Source organism: Acartia tonsa, chromosome 15 (assembly GCF_053477335.1).
Source record: "Acartia tonsa isolate MP-2025a chromosome 15, ASM5347733v1, whole genome shotgun sequence".
NCBI lineage: Eukaryota > Metazoa > Arthropoda > Copepoda > Calanoida > Acartiidae > Acartia > Acartia tonsa.
In genome coordinates this window covers 22,085,683-22,096,503 of record NC_137274.1, presented here as the reverse complement: position 1 = coordinate 22,096,503, position 10,821 = coordinate 22,085,683, and the positions used below count along the sequence as shown (strand labels likewise).

Sequence of the window (10,821 nt, the reverse complement as noted above, 5' to 3'; positions counted from 1 at the left end):
TTGGCGCTATCACTCAAAGTTCCCTCTTGAACACAGATAACCCCCTGGCAGGGAGGGAGGGGACATTGGGCTGTTTATTACACTAGTCCCCAAAGTTTTATATTAATATTTTCTTGTCCGTTGGCTTAACAACTTTTGGGACTTTAATAAAATTTTGATTTTTGGTTTATTATGTTGAGTGTCTAAATGTTTCAGCTATTGATTGTAATCTACATAGGGGTTAATTTTGTGAATCATCATTAGGAGATGTACAATTTGTCATATCCCTTTAGATCCCTGGACAACCCCCAACTTTAAATATTACGACCTAATATTACGATCTGAAACGACCAAGCTAATATTGCTTGATTCACTTCTACAAGAGACAAAATGAATTGAAAATGATTGCTAAAATCGAAGTATATCTTCATGTCTTAGAATAGTGTATTTTTTTAAAATAGGTTGAAAAACATACTATTTTTAAAATATTTTAATATTTAAAAATAAATTGAAAGTAGAGGGAGGTGTGGGGGGGGGTTGTTCTACATTTGTTTGATTATTAGTTTAGGCCCTGTTAGTTTAATTTGGGTTAGCCCTGCAGGTTTAGAGCAGGGATTAGGCATAAGCAATACCCCCCCCCCCCTATTCTTTATTTCTAATGTATTAAAAAAATGAGGGGTTACAGTAATGTCCAAGCTTTTTATTTTGAGGAGGATAAAATGGAGGGTTTCAAAGGTTTGAGTTGGGTAATCTAATGTATTTTTAAAAACATGGAGGGGGTTAAATGAGGGGTTTTAAAGTTTGAGACCCTTTCCACCCGCCTTTGGACATCTACGGTTGGTTATCAGACAGGGATCTAAAGGGATAAGACAATGGCTAAAAAAATATGTATATCCCCAATGATGATACAGAAAACTACATCATCTGAAGATTACAATTTGTGGTTGAAACATTTGGACACTCAAATTAATGAAAAAAAGTCACTAAAATTGTTGAGCATACAAATGAGAAAACATTATCAAAAACTTTGGGGACTAGTGTAATAAACTGCCCATTGTCTCCTCCCTCAGTGCTCAACCGATAACTTGTGGGAAAGAATGAAACCTTCAAAAAATGAATTATCTTAAAAACAGGAAAAAAAGGAATATAAAATTTTTATGCCCCAAACTTTTTGTTGGTGCCTAGATAGAAGAGACTGAAAACTTGTATTGAAACAAGGATGACAACATCCATGAAAGCAAGGCCCTTAAAGGGTAGCATTGACACTTGTAGAGTGTCAGAACTGAATAAGTAGAATATTAATGCATAAACAAAATTATTGCAAAACTTCTTACCGTTTAAGGAAATACTGACATTTTTAGGACTTGATTATAGAGATGCTTCGCTGATAGCATTATACCGTGTGATAATAGGAATCAATATTCCAACAAAACATAAAAATATAAGGTTAGACAAAGTTATACGTAAATTTGTTGCAAAACTTCTTAAATACAGGATAATGTTTAAGGACATACTAACATTTTTAGGACTTGATTATAGAGATGTTTCGCCTAAAACATTGTCCTTTGTGATAATAGGAATCAGTATTCCAAAAATCAAATGAATGGGATAATTACTCCCCCCCCCCCCCGTTTATTCTTAATTTATTGGGGGGGGGGGAGGATATTATTGCACTTTAATTGAAGGAGGGGGGGGGGGGAATAATTTTATTCAACAACATAGATATAGTATAGATGTATATACAGATAACTACCTTCCTCCCCCCTTTACCATAAACCCTATTCGTCTGCTAGCAAATTGTTTTATGCTACTTGGTCGTGTCAATATTCCTGACACTATTGGTTGATTTTCAAAGATCCAATTGAGAGTCGGTACTATGTCCTTCAGATGGGGAGATACAGTTATTTAACCCCTTCCCCCTCTAGTGTTTTACTCTAACAAAATAGCTTCAACTGTTACTACACAGAATTTCGTGGATTTTATAAAAAAAGTAGTTGGTAGATTTTTACATTTTTTTCCCTTCAACAGAAAGAATTGAGAGGATATGCGAGGATGGGGGAAAAGGATGAAAAGAGAAGATTTCTAACTCCTTTAAGGTAATTAATACATAGCGGTTATGCCCTTAGAGGGTGTCAACATCCCCCCCCCCCTCCCACTCCTCCCATTTTTAAGTTTTGTGCAAAGATTGTATGCTTAATGCTTTCTGTAACATGTAGTAACTCCATAATTATTTAACATTATTTTTAAAGCTCTTCATAGTGCCTATAAAAATGACGTCAAACAATACAAATGACCAATGATAGGTCAATACACAGATTAAATTACCAATGCAGGTAGGCCAGTATACATTTTAATTGACCAATAGGGCAGTATGACAACATTTTTGAGCACTATTAAAAGCTTCAGATTTTTTATGCTTTTAAAATCAAAGCATTTCTATAATTATGTTTGGTTTACGGTTGGATTAAAATATAAAGACTTAATTGAAGTAGCGAAGCTACTCTGTAATTCACTTTGTCTGTTATTTTATATTTTGTCTGCTTTTAATGCAGATAAATTGCAGGTTTTTTATAAAGGATTAGTGATTTTTAAAAATTATTCCTAATATTTTCTACTCTTATTTTCTTACTCTTTCTCCATTTCTTTTTAAAAGCGAAGATTTTCTATAATTAGGGTCGGTCAGTCCGTCCGTCAGTCTGTCCATAACGGATAGCTTAATAATAAAGTAGGGTGAGGGGGGGGGGGGGGTAGTGGTTCCTTCCTCCTAACTTCCTAGGACCTTCATTGAGAATTTTAATTATAAAAGATCAGTAACTTTATTAGATTTTTAAAAAATCTATTTTAAAATTTGCATAAGGTTCCTTAAAGAAATAGAGGGGTACATAATTTATAAAGACTAAATACAAAATATATGTTAGGGGGTTAATGGCAAAGATCTAATGGGATAAGACAATGGCTGATAAATTGATGAATATCCCCCTGATAATATACAAAATTACCCCTTCTGTAGATTATAATTAGTGATTGCAACTTTTGTACACTCAACTAAATGAACCAGCTAATCAAAATTCCATGTAAATCCCCAATGTTGTTAAGCCAATGAATAAGAAAACTTTATTATAAAACTTTGGGGACTAGTGTAATAAACAATCCAATGTCCCCTCCCTCCCTGCCTATATGTCTATTCAGGAAAGAAAGGTGACATTTTATACTGGTACCTAAAGTTTTATGGGACATTATATCATTGTCTTAAACACTATGAATGTTTGGTTCCAATTTGAAGTGTCTTAACGTTTCAACCAATAATTCAAATTTTTTAGATACTGTGGAAATTCTTTGAAACGGCGAAGCACTGATTCAACTAGTCATCTAACCATTGATAATAGCATTGAAGATATTATTATCAATGAAATTAATAAAGGTAATGAATCTCCGGGATCTAAAGGGATAAGACAATGGCCGATAAATTGATGTACATCCCCAATGATGATGCATACAAATACTCCTTCTGTAGATTACAATTAGTGGTTGAAACGTTAGGACACTGATTCAACTAGTCATCTTACTATTGTGAATAGTATTGAAGATATCATTATCAATGAAATTAATAAAGGTAATGATTCTCAGAGATCTAAAGGGATAGGACAATGGCAGATAAATTGATTTACATCCCCAATGATGATGCATGAAGTTACTCCTTCTGTAGATTACAATTAGTGGTTGAAACGTTAGGACACTGATTCATCTTGTCATCTTACTATTGATAATAGTATCGAAGACATTATTATCAATGAAATTAATAAAGGTAATGAATCTCCGGGATCTAAAGGGATAAGACAATGGCCTATAAATTGATGTACATCCCCAATGATGAAGGCATACAATTACTCCTTCTGTAGATTACAATTAGTGGTTGAAACGTTAGGACACTGATTCAACTTGTCAGCTTACTATTGATAATAGTATTGAAGATATCATTATCAATGAAATTAATAAAGGTAATGAATCTCCGGGATCTAGAGGGATAAGACAATGGCCGATAAATTGATGTACATCCCCAATGATGAAGGCATACAATTACTCCTTCTGTAGATTACAATTAGTGGTTGAAACGTTAGGACACTGATTCATCTTGTCATCTTACTATTGATAATAGCATTGAAGATATTATTATCAATGAAATTAATAAAGGTAATAATTCTTAGGGATCTAAAGGGATAAGACAATGGCCTATACAATGATGATGCATAAAATGACACCTTCTGTAGATTAAAATTGTTGTTTGAAAACAAAAGTCACCAAAGTTATTATATCAACGAATAAGAAATAGTTATTTCTCGCATCGTATTATAAACGGCTTTTCGCGGATATAGAATGTACCTTCGGCACCTCGGGGCTAAAAAAACTGGTTTTAATCTTATGATTGTACATTTTTATATTCGTAGAAAGCTGGATATAATACGATGCTAGACATAGTTTTTTTCGTATGGATGAGAACCGGTTCCTATCCACCGGATTCAAATGAATATGAGAAAATTTATTATAAACTTTGGGGACTAGAGTAATAAACAGTCCAATGTCCCCTCCCTCCAATATAATACAGGGTGTTCCAGTTTTTGGAAAACAATGAAATTAATAAAGGTAATCCTTATAATAAAGTGACAGGATGTCTGTTTGTACCTGTATGTTTGTACCAAAGGATCTCGCTAACCGCTGAACCGATCAGGTTCTCCTTAACAGGGTAGCTAATACTACCTTGGGTGAGGATACCGTCACCCTCCCTAGATAAATCGCCCCTATAAAAAAAATTACCCCCCCCCATATAACAATTTTTTTTTCTTTTACTAAAATAAAAAATGCAGTCTTTTTACTTGAAAACAACATTATAACATGTAGAATGCAATATTCTACTAATTACAATTAAAATTCATTTTAAAAATGATACATTGCAAAAATAACTATTATGTATTTTTGGGGAAGGAATCAACAATAATAATATTAATAATTATTAATTTGATTGGCATAAAATTGATGTAATACAAGAATATTATTGTTAATGGGAGCATAGCCATTCTGTCTTTCCACTACACTCAAGGGATCTAAAGGGATAAGACAATGGCCGATAAATAACACATACAATATACATCCCCAATGATAATGCACAACATTACTCCTTCTGTAGTGTATGATTAGTGGTTGAATTGTTTTAAGCTTCAATTTAATTATTTAACCAATCAAAATTCAGTAAGTCCCCAAAGTTGTCAAGCCCACCAATAAGAAAACGTTAATTTAAAACTTTGGCGACTAGTATAATAAAATTAGCCCATTGTCCTCTCTATCTCTCTCTCTCTCTCTCTCTCTCTCTCTCTCTCTCTCTCTCTCTCTCTCTCACTGTCTCTCTCTCTCTCTCTCTCACTGTGTCTCTCTCTCTCTCTCTCTCTCTCTCTCTCTCTCTCTCTCTCTCTCTCTCTCTCTCTCACTGTGTCTCTCTCTTTCTCTTTCTCTCTCTCTCTCTCTCTCTCTCTCTCTCTTTCTCTCTCTCTTTCTCTCTCTCTCTCTCTCTCTCACTCTCTCTCTCTCTCTTTCTCTCTCTCTCTCTCTCTCTCTCTCCGACTACGCTCACTATGAAATGATACTAAATTCAATTTTAGGATTAAATGTTTTATTAAAGTTAAAGTATCATTTAATTGTATTTTTATACAGGGACGGAGGGGACATTGGGCTGTTTATTACACTAGACTCCAAAGTTTTATAACCAAGTTGTCTTATTCGTTGGCTTAACAACTTTGGGGACTTTTATTGATTTTGATTGGTTGAGTGATTCATTCAATTGTCTAAACATGTCAACCACTAATTGTAATCTACAGAAGAGGTAATTTTGAGTACCATCATTGGGTATGTACATAAATTTATCGGCCATTGTCTTATCCCTTTAGATTCCTGGTCTTCTACACTTGCTAGGACTTTTGAGAAATGATACCTTATTAATTTAAGGGTGGAAACAGTGACCAATAAAAAATGATGCCATACAGACCAAAGGCCAGTAAACAATTCATTCAATGTATACTGGCCTATTATTTGTATTGTATGACGTCATTTTTTATTACACACTGTGTTATCTTAGGGTGTGATTCTGATGAAACATCATCCTCCTCATTCTATGATCATTTTCTTGTTGAACATGCTACCACCAACATTGGAGGAGACTCATATTTTCTGGATACCCTCTCCAACACGACGGACTCAGGAAATTTCCTTATCATAATCATTTCCATGAGAATTGCGGGTCAGTTTGTAATGCAACTCGCGACCGTGTCACATAATCTTGTCATCGTGGAGGTGATAGGTTCAAATCTTGGCTTAACACTGCATCATAACTAAAGATGTTAAAAGACTCTTATTTCCTGTATACCATATCCAACAGAACATACTCAGGAAATTTCCTTATTGTAATCATTTCTATGAGAATTGCGGGTCAGTTTGTAATGCGACCATGGCGTTTAGCTTGTCATTGGGGAGGCAATAGGTTTGAATCTCAGCTTGACACTGCATCATAACTAAAGGAGTTAAACATGTTACCAACATTGGAGGTTACTCCTATTTTCTGGATACCATCTCCAACACAACTGACTCAGGAAATTTCCTTATCGTAATCATTACCTTGAGAATTGCAGGTCAGTTTGTAATGTAACCTGTGACTGTGGCTCATCATCCATGGCATATCCGCTGGTCATCGGGGAGGTGATAGGTTCAAATCTCAGCTTAACAGTGGGCCATAACTAAAGAAGTTGAACATGTTACTTACATAGGAGACTAGGAGAATTGTGGGTCAGTTTGTAATGCAACTTGTGACTGTGGCGCATCAGCTTGTCATTGGGGAGGTGATAGGTTCAAATCTCGGCTTAACACTGCGCCATAACTAAAGATGTTAAAAGACTCCTATTACCTTGAGACCATATCCAACACAACTGACTCAGGGAACTTCCTTAGCGATATCATTTCCATGAGAATTGCATGTCAATTTGTATTGCAACTCGCGACCGTGGCACATCAGCTTGTCATCAGGGAGGTGATAGGTTTGATTCTAGGCTTAACACCGCATCATAACTAAAGAAGTTGAACATGTTTCAATCATTGGAGGAGATTCCTATTTCCTTGATAACATAAACTATGTAGAAAATAAAATAGCAAGCTCAGTCTATGCCCTATCCCAAACAAAAAAGCTCTTTCCAACCACTACTTTAAAAACAATTTACAACAGCCTCGCTAAGCCCCACATAGAGTATGGCTTAATTGTTTGGGGGGCGGCAAAGGATGAGCATATCACAAAAATTCATAACCTACAGAAGAAAGCTGTAAGAAATGTTTTAAATGCTAAGTACAACGTGCATGCCGAGCCCCTGATGGAAAAACTAGATATTCTTAACATTTTTGACCTAAGGGATGCAAATGTAGTTGAATTTGTCTCAAAATATTTAGAAAACAAACTTCCCAAATGTATGCTTAATTTTCTAACACCATTGCAAAATACTAGATCAAAATGTCTTAGAGTAGAGAAGCCAAATTATAAAATCTATGAAACTTTCCCTTCAGTAAAAATTCCGAAAATTTGGAATAGTTGGGCAGGTGAGCTAAGATCATTAAATTCATCCAAAGCTGTTAAAAAATATGTAAAAAATAAGTGTATATCAAAGTACAAAACATTTCAATGCAGGGAGAGAAAGTGTTATCCCTGTGGAAAAATATAAATATAATTTAAATATCGCAACCAGTAAGCTACTTTAATGCCATACCCTGTAAATAGCTAATATTATTTTATATTATTTGTGAAACTTGTAAATATTTTTAAAAAATTAAATGAAAATTGGGCCGAAGGACAGTCAAGATTGACTTTAAAGGCCCTGTAGTACAGTTACCCTAATTATGTCAATATAAATAAATATATCTATAAAAATGATGTAATTTAAAATGTATTAAATTATTTGTAAAATTAATCTGTAATTTACTGCTAATAAATCATATCATATCTCAAACAAAACTGACTCAGGAAATTTCCTTATCGTAATCATTTCTATGAGAATTGCGGGTCAGTTTGTAATGTGAGCATGGCATTTAGCTTGTCATTGGGTAGGCAATAGGTTCAAATCTCGTCTTAACACTGCATCATAACTAAATAAGTTGAACATGATACTTACATAGGAGACTATGAGAATTGCGGGTCAGTTTATATTGCAACCCACAACCGTGGTGCATCAGCTTGTCATTGGGGAGGTGATAGGTTCAAATCTTGGCTTTACACTGCCTCATAACTAAAGAAGTTGAACATGTTTCAATCATTGGAGGAGATTCCTATTTCCTTGATAACATCTCAAACAAAACTGACTCAGGAAATTTCCTTATCGTAATCATTTCTATGAGAATTGCGGGTCAGTTTGTAATGTGAGCATGGCATTTAGCTTGTCATTAAGTAGGCAATAGGTTCAAATCTCGTCTTAACACTGCATCATAACTAAAGAGGTTCAAACATAGGAGGAGATTCCTATTTTCTGGATAGCATCTCATACATGACAGACAGACAGAAATTTCCTTATAATTATCATTTCCATGAGAATTGCTGGTCAGTTGGTTATATAACCCCTACATGGCGCATTCAAAGGTCGTCGGCAACTGTCTGAAACCAAGAAAATATTTGTTAAAATTTTCAGAAACTCTCTTAAAATAGATAAGGATTTTTATTTAGATTCTAATTTGACTTTTACAGAGTCTGTTCCACCAGACCCAATTATTCAGACAGTTGTAAGTAATCTTGACAATAGAGATTCTGGTGGGTCAATATCAGGGACAAAACAGCATAAAGTATCCAATATAAAATTACGTCATGCAATACAAATGGCCAATGATAGGGTAGTATGCAATTTGCCATTAGTCAATTACAATGTATACCAACCTATTATTGGTCATTTGTATTGTATGGCCTAATTTTTTAATGGACACTATATGCTGTTTCTCAGGAACTTCTGGTGGATCAATATCAGGAACTTCTGGCTGCCATATTTCTTTGTTATCTTCTTCTTCACCTCTTGATGAAAGCTGTTCTAGACCTGAATCAATTAACACCACAAGGCAAGAATAGTTTAATTTGATAAATAATTACAGTTTCCAGTACTGCTTCCTGCTTAAGCTAAAGGGAATTGGGTTGTGGGGGAAATTTAAACTTAGTATTGTTTGTGCCTAATGAGATGGTTTTAGGTTATTTGGTTTTTAATTTAAATCTTTGGTTTATTTATCTTCCTTTTTTTCTTTTATTTGCTAATTGTTAAATTGGTAGATCCAATTATAATGAATAAAAATCAATCTTGAAACTTTCATTTTAATTATAAACATTGAAACACACAAAAAAAGATTTTTTAGATTAGAACACAAAAAAACTATTCTATTCTAAGGGGCCATAACTTTCTGTCATCATTTCAGCCAACTTTATCATCAATAGAATCCACATCAACTTCTGAGCCAACTATAACCACCTTTCAATCTTCTTCAGAACATTCCAATCGATTAATCTCTTCTGTCGGATTGAATGATCAATTAACTCAGCAACGTGCTCCTAGTCTCCAGGAAACTAGTCAAGCTCCTGGTCTCCAGCAACCTAGTCATGTTCCTAGTCTACAGCAACCAAGTCAAGTTTCTGGTCTCCAGGAACCTCGTCATGCTCCTAGTCTCCAGCAACCTAGTCATGTTCCTAGTCTACAGCAACCTAGTCATGCTCCTAGTCTCCAGCAACCTCGGCATGTTCCTAGTCTCCAGCTCTGTAGTCATGCTCCTAGTCTACAGCAACCTAGTCATGCTCCTAGTCTCCAGCAATCTAGTCATGCTCCTAGTTTCCAGCAACCTAAATCTTTCATTCCATTGCACAGTAGAGGAAGAGAACTAAAAACTATGAGTGCTGAAGAGAACAATGAGTTGGAGCATAATGTTGAACAATTGATTGACATACCAATTAATGACGATACAAGTAGCATAGTAATAAGACAGGAATATCTTAAATATAATAAACAACATATTTCAAATTAACTATCTATAAATAGCAGCTACACCCCTAGAGCCCTCAAAAGGAACAGAGGGAGTGAAAGTCAACCCCCAATTTTCAATATTTGTTTAAAAAAGAATAAGAAAAAAAAATGGTAAAAAAAGGAGAACCATATTGGTTCAGTGGTTAGTAAGATTTTTTGGTACACAAAGACAGACATTTTGTTTCTTTTTTATAAGTAGAACATTTTCTCTACCTTCTGATTTTAGAGCTTCACTTTATGAATCCCTGTTATTAGTAGCAAATTCCTAATGTCCATCTGTCCTTAAGACATAGATGGGGTATAATTGATTTTAGTGGCTCCTATAGAAAGATAGAAAGATGAAACTTTTTTTTTTTTAAATGAAAGTATTTCCTTTTACTATAACCTGCATAATTGATAATGCTTGATAAGTTCTGACACTCTACAGGAGTTATTGTTTGTTTGTCAGACCTTCTGATTTTAGAGCTTCACTTTATGGATGTTGAATGAAATGTGAATTCTTGACTCCTAATAAAGATGGAAAGATGAAAACTTTTTGACAACATTTCCTTCATTAAGGAGCATAATCAACATTAATGGCAGTCGGTCTGCTTTTTAGCAGGTTTTGGGCTATTCTTATAATTTTTATCATTTGATATAACTATGACCTCAGACCCCCCAAGGCAACAAGAAATATATTACTGTCCACAGAAATGATACAAAGGAAAATTTATTTAACTTTTATTGAATTAACAAAACTTGAAGACCTGCCACTTTAGCTCAAACGGTCATT

General features: G+C 34.5%; 2 protein-coding genes across 2 annotated transcripts; both read left to right on the top strand.

Moving 5' to 3' along the window:
• Positions 1 to 2,007: 2,007 nt before the first annotated feature.
• On the top strand, positions 2,008 to 7,047 carry LOC145307230 (uncharacterized). Its single transcript, XM_080149605.1, has 3 exons — positions 2,008 to 2,075; positions 3,300 to 3,400; positions 6,104 to 7,047. The coding sequence occupies exons 1-3, from the start codon at positions 2,032 to 2,034 to the stop codon at positions 6,358 to 6,360; spliced, it is 402 nt and encodes a 133-aa protein (XP_080005731.1). The 5' UTR covers positions 2,008 to 2,031; the 3' UTR covers positions 6,361 to 7,047.
• A 1,137-nt stretch (positions 7,048 to 8,184) lies between these two features.
• LOC145306999 (uncharacterized) lies at positions 8,185 to 10,375 on the top strand. The gene is made up of 3 exons (XM_080149340.1): positions 8,185 to 8,257; positions 8,991 to 9,102; positions 9,423 to 10,375. The coding sequence occupies exons 1-3, from the start codon at positions 8,185 to 8,187 to the stop codon at positions 10,048 to 10,050; spliced, it is 813 nt and encodes a 270-aa protein (XP_080005466.1). The 3' UTR covers positions 10,051 to 10,375.
• The last annotated feature ends 446 nt before the right edge of the window (positions 10,376 to 10,821 follow it).